Raw genomic sequence first — 21,038 nt, 5'->3', positions numbered from 1 at the left:
CTGGGATTATTCCTAACTACCAGGCCAATCTGGAAATGTAGTTTTATTTCCTCGTGTTATTTTTCAAGAGCTACGGCATGGAGAAGAGCAGAGATTTGCTGAAGGTCATGGAGAATATTAGTAGCAGAGCTGAGAATAAACGGTAGGGTTTGGTTTCTGAGTCTTTCTTCCACCTGCAGAAAAGGAAATGGAAGGAAGAGAGGCAGTGCCTGTGCTCAGCCTCCCTATTTCAATTAAAAAGTCCCTCCCGCTGGTCTCAAACAGAACCCGTTGGCATCAGAGCTGAGACCTACAACTTGGGAGCACTATTATTTACATGATGGAAAGTTTATTTTACGATCTGCTGTGGCTTCTACTTAAAAGGAGGAAATGACATGACTAAGGAAATGTGGAAAGTCTTTTTGAGGGCACAAAAGTTATGCCTCACTCTAAAAATACAGTGGAATTGGAACATTTTAGGGTTAAACTCCCAGAAAACAGCAAAATCAGTTCAGGCTAAGAACCCTCCCCCAACAATCCCACCTCCTGTTACACAAATGCTCTCTGCTCATAAACCAGTGACTCCCTCCCTCTTGATAAAGTTGCAGGGATTGGAAGTGATCATTTAGAGGCTTGCATATTTACCAAGTAACACACTAACGAACCCCTGAACTGGTATGCGTAGCTTCGTGGCACAACCCTGCCACATCAAAATACCACACTGACAGCAGAGACGAAACACCACCCCTGCCCCTTCTCAGAGCAAAGCCCTCTAATTCAGCCTCACTTCAGGAGAAATCTCCAATTAGGCAGTAGTGCTTGAAGTCCTCTAACACTGATTAGAGCAGTTCTGAACCTAACCCAGACATTAAGTGCTGCATGCATGTATTTGCTTACACACACAAGCTACTGTGTCATCAAGAGGACTGTAATATATATTAACATACAAAATACAAGTATTCTTAAGGCAAGGTCATTCTAGGAATAGCATAACTCTCAAGAAGGATGAATTTACATCACACTACTATGATTCAAAAATAAATATTTAAAAAACTCTGACAATGAACAGTTAAAAGGCAGGCATCACAGCTTAATTTTCAAATATTTAAGTTTGGACAATCTCTTGAATCACTGTACAGTGCAAAGTATCAGCTTGTATATTAATAAACGCCCTTCGTTTTACATCTGCTTTTTATATGTACGTTTCTGTTTTTGTAATGGTTTCATTTTCACCACCTCCACAGGACAAAGCAACAGTTCTATTGCCTGCTGATTTTATTATTATTATTAATTTAGCCTTATCATCTGATTGTAGTTTTAAACCTAAGGACCTGTATACAGGTGGATGCAGCTTAGATATTAATATTTTTCACAAACAAGTTTAGTTGATTTGGTGCAAGAGCGCATAGGAACTTTCAGTTAAGTTTAACCCATCACTTAATTTATATTAAATCAGCACACTTAATTTTGAGTCACCAGCCCTGGAGGTCTTCAAGATACATGTAGATTTAGAACTTAGTAGCATGGTTTAGTTGTGGTCTTTAGTGATAGGTTAAAGGTTGGACTAGATGATCTTAGAGGTCTTTCGCAACCTGAATGATTCTATGAAATGCTACATACTGATACACAACCAACTCGTTCCAACTTAAGAGGATTTTCCAGAAGTTTTCACTTGTTTAATGAAAAACATTTCAAAATAATAATAATAATAAAATAAGCCTGTGTTCATTAGATGTACTGTAACCTTACTCTAAACCCAGTTTTTAGAAGAACATCCAGCAGGACAACCATTGTGCCTTTCTTCAGTGTTGCTGAGGACCATCCACAGAAGAACGGGTACACTTTGACTGAAGGCATGGATGTCTGACACTCATTGGCATTTTAAAGCTTTTGACAGCACAAAGTTTTAAGCAGACTTAAAAAAAAAAAAAATAAAGTCTCCTCAGTTCTCTAACTCGCTTTGCTTCCATGCTGTTAACACTACCAGCCAGCTCCCCAGTTGTCCCCAGTCTTCCAAAAAAAACAGGAAAAACACGGCAGTCAAAGCTTGAGTGTCTATCACAAGAAATAAACATAGATGATGTGGCTTTGTTTGAAAAAAGAACTGAAAGAGGAAGCTCTACAAAGCGCCAGGAAACATTACAACGTAAAGAGAAATTGCACTCCTGAGGGCACAGCAGAAGGCTGAGGTGAAGGGAACACGGGAAGAAAGAAACCATGCCCAGTGATGCAATGTCCATAAAGAGAAAAACCAACCGAAACCCAACGAGCCACCTTCTGGGCCTGGCCCCTGCCTGCCGTGGCTGAGGCAGGGAGAGCGTGCAGAGGGGTAAGGCACAGGGCAGGGGTGCGGGGGGCTGAGGAGGCCAGGCCCTGCACAAAATGGCTGCTGTGCAGCACACCTGCTGCGGTCCCACCTCCATCTTACCCTGTGGCACGGGGCGGCCGGCTCAGAGGGCCACAGAGGCAGGAGGCCCATGAATTAAAGGAAGGGCATGGGCTAGGAGCAAGCAAAAGACTTTTAAAGCTATTTTATAGGCTGACGATGGACTTTTTATTTAAATTCCTTGGCACTGAGCAGTGCTGCTAGGAGATGAGCATCACCCAACATGTCCACACACCCAGTCCCTGCAGCAGGGCAGCATGAGGAGGCTCCATTTCAGCCACCGCCTTAAATCACAATTATCATGTCAGAGGCCAGACGCTGCTCCACCAGAAGTCAAATAGCCTCACGGCACTCTAAAATGCAAGCTATTTCAAGTGGTTTGGCCAACAGTCTCTTCCTACAAAAACAAATCCCAGCGTCCAGAGGCTGTAAGCTGTGGTGATACTGTGGAATATCCTGAAAAGCCTTAATTTTTGTTGGAAGTTATTTCTATCCTATATTCCATCGAATTAGTCACTGAAGTTGTTGGGGTTTTTTTGCCACATTTATCCTCAATCCATCTGAAACCCTTTCAAAACAATGCATTTAGTCTCTGAACACTGTCATAAAAGGCCCTCATCTCTATCAGACAGAGGCGCCCAGCAAGTGCTGCAAACCCAACGCCCTTATTTTAGTGTAAAATAGTCCTGCTTAGTGCCTCTGGACAGGGCAGCAGAGGAAACGCTCATTAGTATGTGATCACTAAGAATAAATTCAAATAATAAATAAAGCAGAAGAGACCTTCCAAAAACGTGTACTGTAGGGACTTGCCTAGGATCATACGCTTGGCAAACAGCAGACCATGAAAGCCACAACAAAATGACTTCTGTGGTCACAAAATCCCCTCCAACATGATGTCATTAGTCACCCCATTGTGAGCATTACTGGGAAGGGTCTGGCTGTCACTACTAAGAGAGGGTGGTAAAAACCAACAGCGAATACGAGATGGCCCTGAATAACAGGTCAGTTTTAACTGCAGGAACAGCAAGTCTTCCCACAAGGGATCACTCTGAACAAGAGCAAGCCAGTCAAATCTAAATCAGGAAAGACACACAGGTGATTACAGCAGAGTGGCTGCTGGGCCTAGTCAGTGCCCACTATGTAAGAGTTCGAGCCAAAGCCTGGCCAGCAAGGTCTGCCACCTGGCAGAGCATCCGAATTCCCACCACTCCCAAGGCCTAGAAAGCAGATAACATTATTGAGCTTACAAGCTGCTCTTTGAAGCTCTCCCTAAATATCACGCTGGAGCCACAGCTAATGCAAACACAGCTACCTACTTACACAGTTATTGTCTAGGCAAACAGACTTCCAGCCTGTCTGTAAGTGAATGGTTTTCTACTGTGCCTCAGTCATCTTTGTGGTGTACTGTTTCCAGATATGCTCTGGATCCATACGGAAGCCCTGTCTCCCTAGACACAAATCAACAGGCCAGATTTGCCCTGGCACTTTTATCACTAGCCCTTTGATTTGAATTTGGGGATGGGGGAACTGAACGCTCTGTATGGAGCGTCTCTGGCTCAGCTGCCACTTCCCCTGCTGGTCTGGCAGAGTCCAAGTCTGCTGATCTGCAGGGTACATCAGATGGCTCATCTATTCATTCCTCGCCAATCCCAAATCCCTTGCTGAGTTTTCTTTGAGGCCTGAAAAAAATGCAGAACTCCATTTGTTCAGGAAATGGACCTGACTGAAAACACCAGCACCTGTGGAGTAACAAAAATAAAAAGAAGGGGCAGGATTCATTAATTCCCTATCACTCATCTGCACATGCCAAAGTCACCAGAGTTCAAATGCTGGGCTCATTTGAGCTTAGGAAGGGAGGAGGGGTGCAAAGGGAGAGGGGGGCTCTGGTTTCACAGCTGCCAGGCATGGAAGCAGTTCCTGAGAAAAAGCTTACAAGGATTTCAATTCAGGGTTGCCAACGTGACCATTTTGTCCCTTCATTCTTGGCCTTGGCTCCAAAGCTGTCTACAGAGAACGTCCAGCCTAGTCTAACATATCATCTGATGTCTCTATAGTTTGTCTCACTTTTGTAGTTCCAGCTTGCAAAGCCTTGGCTTGGATGTGACTCCAAAGCCCTCCTTTCCCCATGGGCTTTTGCCACGGGCAGAACAAGGGCAGAAGGCACTCTGCCTCCTGCTGCTTTATCTGGCAGCAGTGCACTGGAGACAGCAGTGCTGGGGGCTCAGGACAGGCAGCCCCAGACCTCTCTGCTGCTCTCTGCTTAAACCCTGTCTCCTGAGTGCACCAAGAAGGGGTTAAGACATCAGCACAAGTCAGGCAATAGAGTAAACAGTTTCCTCTAAGCAGGAGGACACAGAGAAGGCTCTGAAACTCACACAGCTGTATACCCTGGGAAAGAAGAAAAAACAAAAATATCAGTGAAAGGTACAGACTTGTCAGCTGTGACATTACAGGGACACAAAGAGGAAGAGAATTCACAGATGGCTGCTTCGAGCCCAAAGGACACAGGCACTACCAGAGGGTGTCCCGGATGACCCTGCCACCACCCTCAGCTAACTGCAAACACTGCGAGACGCTCCGAAGGCTCTGTGGTTTCACGGGCCAGCCACGGGGCCTCATGCATACCAGACAGACAGCGAACAGCCCGGACATCTGGGACATCAGGCTTCCAGAAGAGTGCATGCTCGCACAGGTTCTGCCCGGCAGAGGAAAGCATAGCTGTAACGCATGGGCAGCAAAAGAAAAAAAAAAAAAAAAACAGCTCTCAATTGTTTCAGGTCTCTAGATTTTTAAGATTTTTTTTTAATGTTTTTAGAGCCAACCTGAATGGTTTTGATGGTGAGATCAAGTATCTATGGCTAAAAGGATAAATTCTTAACCCTGAATGCCTGTTTGCCAGCCCCAAAACGTACCTTAAAGAGTACAGTTAGCAAAATGGACTTTTCAGGAGGTATAAAAGCATACAGTACCTATCACTAATCCACTACAGAAGACATTCAGTGGAGATCAATAGGTTTGTCTGGGCAGAACCTGGAATATGCACCTTTTCTGTGGATCCTTAGAAGGTTGGCCTTGGTGGAGCTTCTCAAAATAGGACAATGTGGGATATACTCACTGCACTAAATCATGGAAAGGATTTTTCAGTGGAACTGAAGGCACACAACACAGCTTGTTCTTTACAAGGGAAGCCTCCAAAGGTGAGTTAGAGTTGCCCCCCATCATCTGCAGCAATGCAGATGCACCCCTCAGGAACCCCTGCCTTGGGCTCAAGGTGCTGGGAGCACTCACAAAGGCAACTTGAAACAGAAAATACACAAGGTCCTACCTCCAGACGAGAACTTGGATTTGTGGAGAAACTTTGAACAAGCCAAATGCTGACTGACTGCATAAATAGCTCTGGGAAGCCAAAACAAGCCTGTCTCAAAGAAACAAACAAGCAAACATCCTAAGCCATGGGGCTTGCTTGGGCTCCACAGAGTCTGAACATAGGGTACTGAGCCCCACTTCTTCCGCTCCCAAGACACAAACACACACATGTATGTCATGTCTGCACAGCCCCACAGCACATTTCAGCATCTCCTTTCGCATGACTATGCCTATCTGTGAGATCCCATTTGTTTCCAAGGGCACATGAAAATTTTACATAACTAAGTAGTATATTAGAAATTACAGGCCTAAAGATGATTAACAGACCAGAGAGACTTTTTTTTTTGTCTTCATATAAATATCCAGGAAGCAGCAATAGTAGAGCATTAATAACCACAGAAAGAAATGACGAGGTGGCCCAACCATTACCACCTTCTCCACTCTACCAGCTACTTCTCCCTGCTGAACCTCACATACACAGCAGTGAGAAGGGAACGCGCTGAAGTGGCTGGCCAGCTAATAGGATAAAGGCCTCTTACTCCAGGGAGCTAATCCACTTATACAGCATGTAATTAACCACTGTGCTCAGAGACCGTTCTCCCCATGCCCACAACCTGAGCCAGGTCCCAAGGCAGCGGTGCCTGCCCGCACCTGCCCTGCGGCATGGGGCCTGGGGTGCCGTCTGTGGGATGAAACTCAGAGCTTGTGGTGGAGTTTGACCCGCCAGCTCTGAAAGGGCTGGCCGAGGCCTGTATCCGTGTGAGCAGCAAGGATTTCAGAGGAGACCATGTCCCCGCCCGGTGCTTTGTCCTTCCCTCTAAGTAGGTATATGGCTCCTTTCAGAGCTGGTGATGGGCACCAGACTTTGATACCCTGTTGCATCCCCTTTGTCCACATCCTCATGGCTGCAGGTGGCTCAGGATGACACAGAAACCCCTCCCATGTGAGGAGCAATGCAGTTCAGCGAGCAGAACTTTACACGGACACTTCATACACGGAGCTTCAGCATCTCCATTTGTCCATAGGTGCCAGCATGGGTGACACATCACTCCTGCCAACTTTTTGAACCTCCCCTGTGCAAAAGCAGTGACATGCCAGACCAGAGCCAGAAGCAGGCCACTATACTTCTGAGCAGGCATCAGCAGAGCACAGCCACCCTTGGAGCTGCACCCATGAAGAAATAGGTCGAGTACTGTGGACTTTACGTATGCCACTCCACTGTCTGCATCAAAATCCACTTTGCAAATACTTGGAAATAAATCTTCAACTTAACAGCCTGTAAGCTACATACTGGAGCCTGTATAACATGTGCCAGTACTCATGACCGTGCACATCAATCTTAACACAAAAATAATTCTGTACTTCCTTTTTCCCCAACCGTCATGCTTATGGAATGGTCACAACCTAGGACCAAGAGAGCTCTTTCACCCGCTACACTGCAGAAGGGCAAAAGTTCAGATCATCTCATTAAAAGAAGAAAGAGCAGAGTACAAAGGCAGACCTGGATGTCTCAAGGCCAAGTTCATTACGATTCCCTGTGGAGAGAAAGGTTGATAATAAAAGCAAGAATTTATACCACATTTATATGAATATTTTTGAGGGTCTTTGAGTGATTGGGATGCTTGCATCTGGAAAGCAAATGAACCAATGTCTCAACTCAGCACCATTTTATACGGTGGACCAAGCAACAAAGAAAAGTCTCAAAGTTGCAGCGGTAGTTACTGCTGCTTTCTACTTCTAACCCCACCAGCAGCCACATCACGAGATAATCAGATTTTTTCAGCTTCTTGTGGTTTACCGTTTCACCCCTCTCTACGGTCTTTCCATAGGATGTTCAGCATAACTGCCCATAGCAAAAGAGGCTGCAAAATGCAGACAAGAAAGATTAGTACATCAAGAATACCTTTCTCACATTCTTGTAGCAGTCACAGATTTGAGAAGAATATTAGGTGTATAAATAAGAGATACAAGAATACTAAAAAGATGCCATGCTACAAGTATCTCTATTTGATCAAAGTATATTTTCCAAGAGCACCACTTCCACTGCTCACAATTACACTCATTCCTCTAACAACACTCAGAAAGTAATAGAGCTGGACATGCCACTCAGGGAACGACAGGAAATTATATTAAGTTGAAAACAACAAGTTAAGAGCTTCATTTTATAGTGCATCAGATTCAGAACCACAATGAAAATGCATGTACCACAGCCACTGTGCTATTTCAACCAGCGCTCTGAACAAAGCACCGCAGCTTAGGTTTCAAGACTTTCATTAAGGTATGCTCAGTGCAGAGCCTTATCATCTAAGCAGGTACACCATGTTCTTGTGTGAGGTTCGTCTGTCTTTCCTGTACAAACAGCAGCAGCAGACTTTCCTGAACAAACCCAGTGGCGTTCCCTGACCTGTGGTGGTTTCCCCAGCTGCAAACCCCATCCCCTGTAATGGAACAAGTACAGGCTTAGAGCAGTAAGAAAACCACGCATCTGACTGGCTCTGCTTTAGTATAAGTAGAAATATCCCTAGGAACTATATGGATTCCTTAGCACTGAATTTTGGAAAATGCTTTGTTAACCTGTTCCTCATTTCTTAATTGTGTTACCCCCACACACCATCATGCCAGAGCCTGTAGGAGTGTCTGACGAGCCTGTGAAGCAACACGCAACATAGGCAATTTCTAAACTCTCCACAGGTAGGCAAAAGACTTATCTATGCTGTCAAAAACGAGCATGCCTACAGTACTTGCAAAGCGACTTGTGAAATAACTCAGGGTTTCATCCTCTATATAATTGCTCAACCTAGTTTTTCCACGATAAAACTTAAGGTGAAATTATACCTTGCAAGGCTATGGGAGGATTTTAAAACATAAGCATATTTTTAGAAACAAAAATAAATTTTCTGTCCTAGCATAGACATGACCACAGACTTCTCATTTACGTTAAGTTTCTAACACTCTGGAGAATCCTGAGCTTTGCAAATTCATTCCTATGGAAAGTTTTTTAAATGAGCAAGCAAAGTCTAACAGAAGATTGAAAAGGATCATTTTCAGTGAGGAAAACCAGCAAACTTTATAGGGTTTATGTCAATTATCTTAATTTGTGCTTTTTTAATTTACCTGTGGTCCCCAGGACACCTATGCTTTTCAAACCTTCCATTTAGGGGAAAAAATGTAGTTGTATGTTTCCAGCTGGGGCCAGAGGTCTCTGACTTACCGATCATCGTTTCCTCAAAATCAATCACAACTCAGCTGGCAGTCTGGGAACACAACTCTGGAGAAGGGCAGAGAGTTTTTGGAGAAGGGCAGAGAGTTTCAGAGGTGTATCCACACTGGTTTAACACTCTCTCTGTTTACATGAGAAGTAGATGACTGTTGAGTGCCTCTTCCTGCGAGATGAGCTATGGACCAATGCCCAAAACTCCCACCGACATCAACAGGCTTACAGAAAGGGAGAGCAGAGCCCAGCAGCGCGGTTCTCATGTGAGCCAACAATAGAGAGGCTATTCAGAGTTAAGGCAGAAAATCAGAGCTCAACCCCAGCCCACGCCAAGGACAGCTGTGTTGTTGACAGCCAGGCTGGCTATTTTACCACACCAAAGATTCTCAAAAAACAGTATTTCCTAGAGTGTTTGCTCTAGTCACACACTTGGCCTTAAAAGCTCAGCCAGCTTCTGCCCACTGAACACTAACGGCTGCTGTGGTTTCGAGTCTCAGACATGCTCCGGGACAAGCTGCCTGCTTTTGGCCTGTGGTAGCAAAACCCGAGCACAAAAGCCTGGCGTTGTCAGTTAATCTGCACCATCACAAGACCGCTCTGTTTCTGCCATGTCCAAACCCACACCACCACCTCCCTCCCTCCCACTTGCAGGCCCCACCAGGACATGGCAGGGTGCGAGTTGCACACCTGCAACACCACCTCTCCAACACCAAGACGAGCTGGACGAGGAACGTGGCCTAACTTAAGAGATATAGGGCTACGCAGTGCCAGGGTAAAACAGGCTCTCACTTTCCATTTCTTGCTACCATCGTTTTCGTGTAGGGCTTTGAACAAGCCTCTTGCAGGCTGCTTTTGAAACAGTAGCAGTCCCTGTTACCTTGTGGGTGCCGCCTGGTCACTGGTCTAAGTGCTTAAGTTGGTATTCAACGCTTAGTCGTGGCAGCTGGGGAGGAACAAAGGAAAAGGCCTAACCCCTTTCTTCCACTCATTTCTGTTTCTCAATCTATATAACAAAGTCAGGGAAGCGATCAGAAGACTGACACCACCGCCACATGCTCTCTGGACTACACCAGGAACTGGCTCCAAAGAGCCAATCTCCCCAAGCTCACCTCACCCATCCTCTCAAGAAGTTAACTGTAAGGCTTTCTCCTTTTCGGAGGTTGTTGCCACAAGCCAGAGATGTATCTTGTCATGCCTGAGGAGAGATCCATTCACCCGCAGACCAAATACAACACGGGCAGTTACAGCATATGGCAAAGCCGCCTGCAAACTCCTTCCCTCCCCAGGCGCAGATGAGATATTTGTATCACAATGAGCCACATGCTGAGGGAGGAGCGGGGAGGGAGAGGTATCGGGCCAACAAAACAGCCACGTTGGGACCCAACCCAGGCACTCCTTCTAGCCCAGACACACCAAGGACGAGGGAGAGGAGGATAATCCTGCTCTGTTCTAGGACAGCACTGTAGAGAAGGTCCTGACCTTCACTTACAGGCAACATCTATTAACTGGTCTTGCTGAAAAGTATAAACAGGTTGCAGCAAAACTTCTTAATCCGCCAGGCCCTTAAGGCTACTTGGGCTGAATTCAGAGAGAGAGGGAGGGAGAGCGCGCCAGCATTATCCTTCTGTACTGTACTGTGTCAAAACAAGAAACAAAACATCCTTTGGAAATCCTTCTTCAAAAAGGGCCCGCAGCAGGCAACACACAAGAGACAGCACAGATACACGCCAAAAGGATGGCCACCCTTGGGCATCCAACCCCGAGCCCGCTCTGCAGCGGCCACTCACCCCGCCTCAAACCAGATTTTGACCCGTTGTGTCGCTGCTGCAGTGAGGGTCTCCAGGTTTTGCTAAGAAGTGCTCTCTGGGGCCTGCTGGCAGCCCACCACCACCTACCACACTGCCCGCAGACGTGGGGCACTGGGCTCTGCCTCCTGCTGGTTCTGGAGGTGTTACTCTCAGTGGTGCTTTGAGGGAGATAAAACGATAGAGGTCAGGAGCCCAATCTTGTCCGTTCGTGTGCAGAGATTCTGGCAGCCACTTTCAGAGGGCAGCACCTTCTGGTTTTGCTTGTTTTGTTGTTTTTTTGCTCAGAGGTGATGTGTTCAGGTTTATCTTAGTAAAGAAACACTGCCTGCTTTTCACTTGCTGAGCTAGTGCACCTCTTCCAGTTACCCCGGGATGGCCCACCACAGGCTCCCTTGCCCCCATTCGCTCCCTCCAGGCCCACCTACCCCTCACGGTCACACCAGTAGCTGAGGCCTCACATTATCCAGCATCACCCAGAACATCTCCCTTCAGTCACATCCCAAGGACACATGCCAGTGGTGCCCATATGCCCATTTGATCTCTCCCTGGTCTGCAGCCAAAGAAACAGCTCTAGCCTAATACCTTCTTACCAAGCTTTAGAGCTTAGAGAAAAAAGAAAGACAGCAGGGTTGGGAAGATAGCCAGCAAGCCTGCCAATCTAAATGATAAGCCGTTGGCTTTAACCTTGGGTTCATAATTTACTGCCTCTGGTGCCAGGTGCTATTATTGTCCCTTCGGGAACCTTAATACAAAAAAGACACTACAGTTGTTTCTACCCATTCCTATCCTCCTCTTCCTCCTCCTATCCCACAGATCTCTCAATACGTTCTCCCAAACTTCAGCCACATCTAATTTCCTTTCCTTACCCTGTGTTGCTTCATCCAAGCTCTCTAGCACACTCCAAATCACTCTGACCGATCCAGTAACCACACTCTCCTTCAAGATCCAAAGCAGCACCTCCAGGAACCAGGTTTCAGATGTTTCCACAGATGTTCTCGCTCCTGGCTCATGCTTGGACACAGCCCAGGTAGCACCTAGGCCCTGTGACAGTCTAGATAGCTATATTCACCAGCAGGCTGGCTTCCAGGAAGAGGTGGTGAAGTTACATGGCTAGATATCTGGGGAAGAAGAGCCAGATGAGTATTTCCAGACAGAAGCACCCATACGCTGGTTCACTCATCCATCTCCCTCTTGAACTGTTGCCCCTTTGCACGTGTTGCAAAACCAGATCAAAAAAGCACTCAGGCAAAACAAGGAAGGGATTAAGGGAGAACAGCACCAATGTTTGGCCCTAGAAATGGACGAGCCAACACTCTGTGCCTGGGCTGACACAGTGGTGGAAGATGTCCAAGGAGAGATGTGTGATCAGAATGGCAGCCTGCTAGCAGCACACCTGAAACGTGAAGGGCCTTGAAGACGATTAGGGAGCTGGAGAGAAGTCCTATGGGGAAAGGTGGAGAGAGCTGAAACTGTTTAGCATGGAGACGGCTCAGGTAGGATCTTACCAATGTCTACAAATACCTGAAGTGTACAAAGAAGATGGAGCCAGGCTCTTCTCAGTGGTGCCCAGTGACAGGACAAAAAGCAATGAGTTCAAACTGAAACATGCGTGAACATCAGAGAACATTTATGAGGGTGACAAAGCACTGAAACAGGTTAACCAGAGAGGCCGTGCAGTCTTCCTGGGAGATACTCAAAAGCTGTCTGGACGTGGACCTGGACAACTGGCTCTAGGTGGCCCTGCTGGAGCAGGAAAGTTGGACAAGAGGACCTCCAGAGGTCCCTTTGAACCTCAGCCACCCCATGAGATTGCTCTAACCTCCATCATGCTGATGTATGCTGAAAGCTTCAGAGTAGGACTGGGTTAGCCTACCTGGCTTGCCCTTGGCATTTAGAAGCAGCCACCGTGGCAGCAGGTGAACTTCAGCCTTGCCATCAGTGAAGTGAAGACATCACTTTCCTCCTTCGGGAAAGGAAAGAAAACCCTTACCTTTTCTAGGAAGCAGCTAGGCTAAACTCTGCGTGAGTTACTCTCTACCCTGCTCTGATTCATCCAGCCCTGGCAGCACACTGGCACTTCCATTACAGCGTGTTTTCGCAGGGATTTGATAGAATTAACCATCCAGAGCACGCTCGGGGATGCACAGCAAGAGACCAAGATATCTGCTGCCTGGCAGAGGCACAACCGCCTCCTCCAGGCAGGGTGGGGCTCCCCATGCCTTCCCCTTGCTTCCCAGAGCTGGGTGTTCTCAGCGGGCACCCTTCCTTCCTTCCCTTCTGCAGGCATCGGACTGCAAATGCCTTCATCAGCAAACCAGACGTCAGCTGGGGGGCACTGAGCCAAAGCATCCTTACAACAGACGTCAAAACAGAAGAGAACATCTCCTCGCCTCCTTCAAACAGGCAAAGAAGGAGACACCCCTGCTGTGCCCGCTGCCCATTCACGTGGCACACGTCCCGAGTCCCAGAGACTCCTGCCACCCAACTATATCCTAGAGCAGTCTGATACATTTTTTTTGTCCACAGACTTTCCTGTGCTAGGATTGCCTTGCAGCACAGCGTTTGTTTCACAGGCTACTTCCTCACCGAATACTGGCAGGGGTGAGACGGACAGGGGCTTTGGTGCCGGAGGAACAGCTGCTGCTGAGCATTTTGGGGGGTAAAAAAATAAAAGCAAAATTGCAGGAGGTTACCAGAAGGTAGATTTCTCACTCTGTAATGGCGCAACCGGTTTCTGCAACAGTTTCCTTACTACGTTGCTTCAGCAGGCAAACTACCGCGCTGAGGGACGAAGAACTGCTGCAGCCCAGCTTCTCAAACCTGGGGTGGACACGTGCTGGCACCTGGCCCCGGAGGAACGGGCGTAAGCCATTACGTTCGGCAAAGCCACTGAGCTCTGCTCGGTCATTCTGGAGAGCGAGGCCCAGCACGGAGGGAGAGCCGAAAGCATCAGCAGCGCCAGCACTAGGTTTTCCGGCATCCCCTGAGCACAGAGAGGCGAGCTCAGGAGAGCGAACAGATGATAACAATTTTCAGTAACTGACAAGGGCTGGATTCAAACAGGAGGCCAAGAGGTGAAAAGGACTCACGAGCTCACACGTTCTCTGTCTGGAAGCTATTTGTCAAGTCCCGGAGAGGCAGGCAAGGGCAAAGCCCAGCTGTGCTAGGGTTCTGAAATTTCACCCTGGATGCATTACCAGCCCAAAGCCCAAGTACCTGGGCTCACACGCTGGTCCTTGCTCTCACCTTGCTCCCCCTGGCAGGGTGAGAGCCCACAGCTTGCTTTCCTGTAGCCTCTGTGTGACTAGTATCACGCTGAAAGCCAGCTTTTGGTGCTGATCGCCCTGCCAGGCCCAGTCCAACCAAAATGCTGATATTCAAGCATCCGGTAGAAGGACTGTTGGACTCGATATTATAGCTAAGCCCTGATCAGAGCTCATGCTGCCCCAGGCCACCAGACAAAGCCAAGACAAAGTTTTCATCACCCGTTAAGCACTGAAACTATTCACCTACCAAAAGAGTACAGCGTCTGCAGTGACAAATCCACGTGCTAGTACAGGGTATGTTCTCTTCTGTGCTGGCCCTTTTCATTCTAGGGTCTCAAAGCATTTTAAACAACGCGTTAAGCCTCCATTAGACAACGGGTGCTTGATACTATCTACTCATACATGCAGTTAAATCATAACAGAAGCGTTTCACTTGCTCAGGACTACCTAATCATTTCATAGCATAACGTACCCAGGTATGCAGACTCTGCTTTGTATTTTAAAGTGATGTTTTCCCTACCAGCAACCTGCCCACAGAGAAACGAGGGCAACTTAGGTTTCTCTTCCTGCCAACCCAAAGCCGCCCTCCTTAGATTATGATCTCCCTCCCTGCACACGCTGCACTGAGATCTACTTTCACCTGCTTGGAAAGTCACAGGAGCTCCAGCGAGCCGTGCTAAATGGCACAGGAGGAAAGGCCCTTTGCTTCCTCTCTATCCCCTTACACAGCATGTCAAGAACAATTAATCTCATCCCCTGGAACAAGCTCAGCAGCTCCAAGCAGCCTTTGCAATACCCTGGACCTCCTCACACCTCTGCCCGCCCCCGTGCACCCTGGTGCCTCCACCTCAAACCACCGAAGGATTTCCCTGCTCTCCTTGACCTCGTGAATCAGCCAAAAAAAGCCAGATCTGCCCACGTTAACAGGGTGCCAGTCTTTCTGGGACACACACGGCCTTCATTATATGGCAAGTGGCTGGCAGCAGGACCTGCGTGTAATGAGGTTGCCGTCCAAGGGCCACGACCAAGGGGCAGCTGGGCGAGGGCATTCACTGCAGCAACACGGGCGTCTGCACGAGCCAGGGCGTTTCAGCCCAATTAAGGGAAAGAAAAAGTCTTCTAAGCTAATTTTCCAGTCCTTTGGAGAAGTGAAGAAAGGCACGCATTGAATTCCCCTTGCTCAGCCTTAATAGGGAAGAGGCTGAGTGGCCAGCTGACCAGCCAGGGTGGGAAACAGGCCCGGCAATCGCCCGAACTGATGGCTGGGGCAGAAAAAGGCAGGATTGCACTGGCCTATGAAGCTGGAAACACGTGGCCTGGCACCTACCCAGAATGGGACTTTTCCAACCTGCTCCTGCGCAGCCTCTCCTGCTGAGGGAGGCCGAACTGAAAGGTCCGGGTGATGGAGATTTCCATTTATCCACAGGCCATGGAGGTAGAAGGACAGCGATACCCTAACCCCTTGAACGCACTCAGACTGCCCCCAACCTACTTTTCTCTCCCAGACGTGCTCCCCTGCCTTACCAAAAGCCATCAGACCACCGGAACACAAAAAGGCCTTTGGACAACACATGCCACCAATCCCTGGTCTTCCCGCAAAAGCTGCCTTGTTTGCTCCACCCTAAGAATAGCTGAAGCACCCCGACACAGAGCTGCTCCATGCCACAACCCTCTGGACCAGTCTTCTATCACCAACCAACAAAAACAGCACAACTTGATACAGAGGCAAAGCACTCACCAACTTTTCAACCACCCTCATGCAGCCCTAGCACGTGCACAAAAGCATCTTCTCGTCCGAGAACTTATTTGCTTCTAAAACTAATTCATCTTGCCTGATACCGTGTAATCTGTCAGCTCCATGGAGCCACAGGAATGCAAAGGAAGGCTCGGGGAGGAGAGCGGCGACCACATCTGCTGCTCAGAAAGGTCTCTATCTGATCAACTTTATCAGCTGTATTCTTGCGGGCAAGCACGTGAGACGGCAAGGATACAAATCACAAAGCAAGAACGGCTTGATGCTCGGGGCCCAGATGGAGCCTCCGAGCAGCCCGTTAGTATTATCATTGCTCATTTGCATTGTTTTCATGACTAAAAACCACATGCTGCCCAGACATTTAATAAGAGGCATTTTTGTTGGAGCACGAAGACAGACCGTGAAAGAAATGTCCTGCTCCTGTTTCACAGGTGGGGAGTAGAGATACTGAGCAAGACTTGCCCAGTTTCACAGAAGGGTTCTGTGGCAGAACTCAAAACCAAAATCAGATTTCACATCACTGTCATAAGAAACAAGTCAGCAGAAGTCTGAATCTACAACACTTCTCTCATAATTTTCACAGCAAAAACAAGCACAGGTGGCAAGCAAAGACATGCAGTGAATGAGACTTTATATTTCTTCCTTGATCTAGAATCATAAAGCCTCAGGATCATACCAGCTGAAAATTAACCAATTTAAAAAGATAAAAATAATACAAATAACCAGACTGTTACAAAATTCAGGCTGCATCTCACTTTGCGTGGGTTCTCCCACAATAATGCCCCCTCCCCACCCCAAAAAAACCCCATACATTTCTAACATCAAAAGCCATTAGCTTAATATCCTTTTTTTAAAACAGGGATTCCACACCCTAGAAGTGGAAATGACATCTACAATAAAAATGTTATTAATGAGAGAAGGACTAGATTTCAACTTCTTTCAGAAAAAATCATTGCTACGATTAACTCAATCAGAGATTAGCCTACGAACCAGAAAGCAAGTCATCCTTACAAGGTTTCCCAGAAAACCCACAACAGTTTGGAAGGCTTATTCAAATCAGCCTCCAACCTGCTCAGAGTTTGCCCTTTGCCAGCACCCTCCCAAAGACACTGCCGAAGGGGACTAAGGGCAGAGCAGGTAGATGCTATGCCCAGAATCCAAATCAGAGAAAGCACCTGGGCAGAAAGAAAAACTTCTCCATTTACTCACACGCTCTGAAAAACAGGCTGGGCACAGGCTCTTCAGCTTTTTTGTCTCCTCTCATTAGAATGAGAGACTAATTAAAGTCTGTCGGTATCTGTGGCAGATCTGGGTGATGCGAAATGCAAGACCGGGCCTTTTCAATGTTCTGGGAGCAGAGACTTGGCAAGAAGGTATGAGAGGGCGATGAAGAAAACTGTACTGAAAACAGAATTGCGTGGTGTGTATTCATAGTATGCATGCTGCCAGCAGGACTGAGAACAGGCGGCTATGTAACGAGGAAACGGAGGGGTCTTACAGACCTTGGAAAATAAATAGCTAGCCCTTTCTTTTTATAAGTGGGTCCATCTCATAGGCTTAAAGGAGGCACTCTTAATGGGGATAAAACTAGTACATCCAACCAACCAGAGGCAGCAAAATTCTTCCCTAGTGAGAGGAAACTGAGCTGAAAATAACTGTCTTTAACTTACTGCAGTTTACCAGGGGCAGCAGACATTTGCAGATATTCTTTCAAGCTGATGCTCTACCAGTGCAAGAAGGAAAACAAATAATGAAGAGCAAGCTGCAATACTAACTCTGCAGCAACACCTTCCGAAAGAGCAGCACCAGATGAGCACTGCACAGGCCAGCCCACCCCCCTGTGCACCTTCCTCAGCAGAGCCGGGGCAAACTCCTGGCATGATGCACCTCAGTCCCAGCCCCCTAAAGAAGTCCTGCAAAACCAAGAGTAATTGCACCTAGAGCGAACAGTCTGCATTTGCAAAGTGTTAGGAACATAAAAAGCAGTTTCACAAGGCTGTAAAACTCCTAGGGAGCAGGAAAGGCCAGGCCCAAGGATGTCAAGAAACTCAGACGCCTATCATCAAATCCACATCTACTTTCACCACTCAGGTATTTCTTTACACACCCCTGATCAATTAGTTCATTTTGGAGTTAGTTCATTTTGGAGGTACGGGTAAGCTCATGGCAGCAAAAGTAACCTGCCTGAAGTGATCTCCAGCGATTTTGGTCCTGTGTCACGCAATGAACTGGACGCTGTGGGTGCTGCACTCCTAATGAGTAGCAAGTAGCAAGAGAACGGCTCAGTTGTAGCAAGAGCACCAATTACACCTCTGAAGCCACGATCACAAGAAGCAATCCTCTGAATTTACTGAACCCTGCCTCCGTAACGCTTTTCCATCTTCGCTTCTCTCAAGCGATGCTGCTTTCCTCCTGTCAAGTTCTGCCTTACCTGCTGCATTTTTTCCAGGTCAAGGCTGGGCCTGCGGACCTTATCCCCGTATCCCTGCCGATGTCTCTTACACGGCATGACTTGCTCAAGGCCTGCCCCAACGCTCGTGAAGATTAAAGGTCTAGAGGCCGGGCTCCGCACCAGAGGCTGGAGTCTCTTGGGAGGGGAGGCACTGAACAGCACGGGGCTCGGGCTGGCGTGCAGGCCATCGGCCTGCTCTGCGACCGGCTTGAAGGACATGGCGCACAAGTTCTTCACTTCTTCGTCACTGGAGGAGGTGTTGTTGCTGTCACTGCAGCAGGCAAGCCTGCTGACCTGGGACCACTTCCTCTTCTCAGCAGCAAACTCTCGGTTGATGCGCTCCAGCTCCTCTTCTGAGCTGTGGCGATCCAGGCTGGCATGGAAAAGGGCCCGCACCTTGCAGCATTGGTTCTCCTGATTCTGGAGCTGGTTGGTGGCCAGAGGGGTCAAGGTACAGTTCCTTCTTCTCTCTGGTGGGAAGAAGAGAGAGAGGAATGACAGTATATCTGTGTCCCACGGCATACACAGGGACTGAGCTCTCCTGACCCATTTTCTTTACTTCCTTCCAAGCAAACGTCTGAGCTGTTTTCCACATTTTCTTCCACATAAGAAATGCCCCTGATGAACGCTTCCCCCTCAAAGTTTCCAGGTCTTTGTTTAGTCCTTATTGGTAGACACCTGCTTGTAAGCTGTCAACTGGAAGCCTAGCTGCACGGCAAGGACATGGACTTGCTGCCCACCAAAGGTGGAGAGGACACGATCTTACAAACGTGCTGTTAGGCATTGACCTCTCGCTAGAAACACTGAATTCTAGTGACCGGTTCTCAGGGCAGAGAAAGCACCTAGAGTTGTATTACTACAAGCAGCACTTCTGTAGCTCAGATAGGAGAGATCTGGTTTCTGGAGACAAAAGCCCTCTTCCTATTACAAAGCTTGACATATAAAAGAGCCTGCCTTCAGCCACAACCTGGGACTGCTTTACCTGTTCTGCTCAACTCTTTCTGGGGTAAGTATACGAAGCAAAACTTTGAATTTTGACAGGACATGCCCTACGGGTCAGGAATCTGACGACTTCTGCCCTTGCATAAGATCCACCTGAATTTGTGGTAAACTGTGATAAAAATCAGGTCATGTACAAACAGCAGAGACGTAGCATAACTCAGCAGATACATTTACCACAGATTTCATCTACAGCTCTAATTTGCTTCATACCATGTCCAAAACCTCCCTTCTAAAGATCTCCAGCTAGATTCAAAAACAGAGCTACCCAATACCCATGGTACAGGAGGGAGGAAGGGCGCTAATCAGACAAGCAAGTCCAGGTGGATGGGAAAAAGGAAGGTCAAGACTGGAACTGGCAAGAAGATGAAGCTTTGAATAATGATGATTGAGATGCACAAGCATGGAACAGAAGATCCATTTGTACTCCCAGCTCTGATGCTGACCTGACTGGAGAGCTGACTGCCCTGTATCTGTAGTACTGACGGCTTAACGTGTGGTTAACAATATCTATCTCTGGTAATAAAAGTGTGACTGCAGCATCTGATTCCACCAGCTTCTCCCTGAGAGGTCCTAAAAACTTCAAGGTGCCTGACTCAATGTATCTGTTTGGGGGTGCAGTGGGGACTGTGAAGGAGGCACTTGCAAGAACCCAAGTGAAAAGCAAAATGCACTTCAGCTGTAGGTAGCATCCCAGGACCCTCCTGTCTTGTCCCTTTACCTCTGTCGATCTGAACAAGTTCCTGGTTCTCTCCCTCAGAGTCGTCGCTGTCCTCATCACTTGGGGGGTAGGAGATCTAGGGGGCAAGGAGAAAGAAAAGGCTTCATCATGAACACTGATCATTGCCCTGCTGCTGCCCGATCCACTTCCCCCTCCTGCCCCTCTCATATCCTGCAGGCATCCCCCCCATCTAACCGCACGCACCCAGCCACAGCACCTCCCCACATGCACATCCTCATCTCCCGACCTCAAACTCCCATCACATCCTCTTACTTGCAGCAACACAAAACACGCAGCCTACCGCTATTTCCACCTTGCTGCACCACCAACTCTTTCCCCCCAGGCACAACGAACGTACCCTGCTCGCAGCTCCCCAGATACCCAGCTTATAACCACCACGGCCTACCACATCCACATCACGGGGACAACTGAATCTCCAAAACCCACCTCTGAAGAAAAACAGAAAAAAAAGACATCCTCTCAACAGTACTATCATCATGCAAGGCACCCATGTGGATGCAGCATCTTGCCATCTTATTGCATCTCTTGCCATCTTATGTATGCACCCACATTTCCCCCTTGAAGCCGCACACGTAAGCCACCAAAGAACAGACATCTTGCTTTCCTACAGCACGACTGAAGAACGTAATAGAAATAAAAGCGTGAACAACATTATGCTCTCCCTGCCACTACCACTTCTTACAGCTCCACCGAACACCCTTAAATATTTGCTCCAAGAGAAATGGCACCTCGTGGATTTTGTCTGTCAGGGACTTTCAGAAACATTTGCGTTGGGTCAGCCAATGGACGTGAGCATGCCACTTACTGCATACCCAAATACCGCTTAATCTAAACACTTCCTAACTGTAACTGAACTCAGTAGCTACCTCTTGAGAAGGGCTGAGAGAGCTGAAGTTTTTGCATACTGGATCAGAAACTCGGCATGAGACGGCTCTACATAGAGGAAACCCTACCTACCTTGTTCCTAAAGTGACTTTTGTTCTGCTGCATGCAGCATACCTGGAAGTTATTACACCAGACCAAACCTCTGAGCTACGCAGCTCACTATGTGGCTCTGGCAGTGCCAAAACCAA

General features: G+C 47.7%; 1 protein-coding gene across 3 annotated transcripts in view; it reads right to left on the bottom strand.

The window, feature by feature from the left end:
* LOC308192630 (uncharacterized protein) overlaps positions 1-21,038 on the bottom strand; it is a 68,113-nt gene that overhangs the window by 18,475 nt on the left and 28,600 nt on the right. For all 3 annotated transcript variants that reach the window (XM_080586418.1, XM_080586417.1, XM_080586419.1), the window contains exons 2-3: positions 19,945-20,020; positions 18,204-18,694 (exon numbers count right to left, since the gene is read on the bottom strand). In XM_080586418.1, coding sequence (XP_080442544.1) covers positions 18,204-18,694; positions 19,945-20,020 — 567 coding nt within the window. The remainder of the gene's footprint in view (positions 1-18,203; positions 18,695-19,944; positions 20,021-21,038) is intronic.

This window comes from Anser brachyrhynchus (assembly GCF_964034855.1).
Source record: "Anser brachyrhynchus genome assembly, chromosome: 3".
Lineage (NCBI taxonomy): Eukaryota > Metazoa > Chordata > Aves > Anseriformes > Anatidae > Anser > Anser brachyrhynchus.
This window is presented reverse-complemented; position numbering and strand designations above follow the sequence as displayed.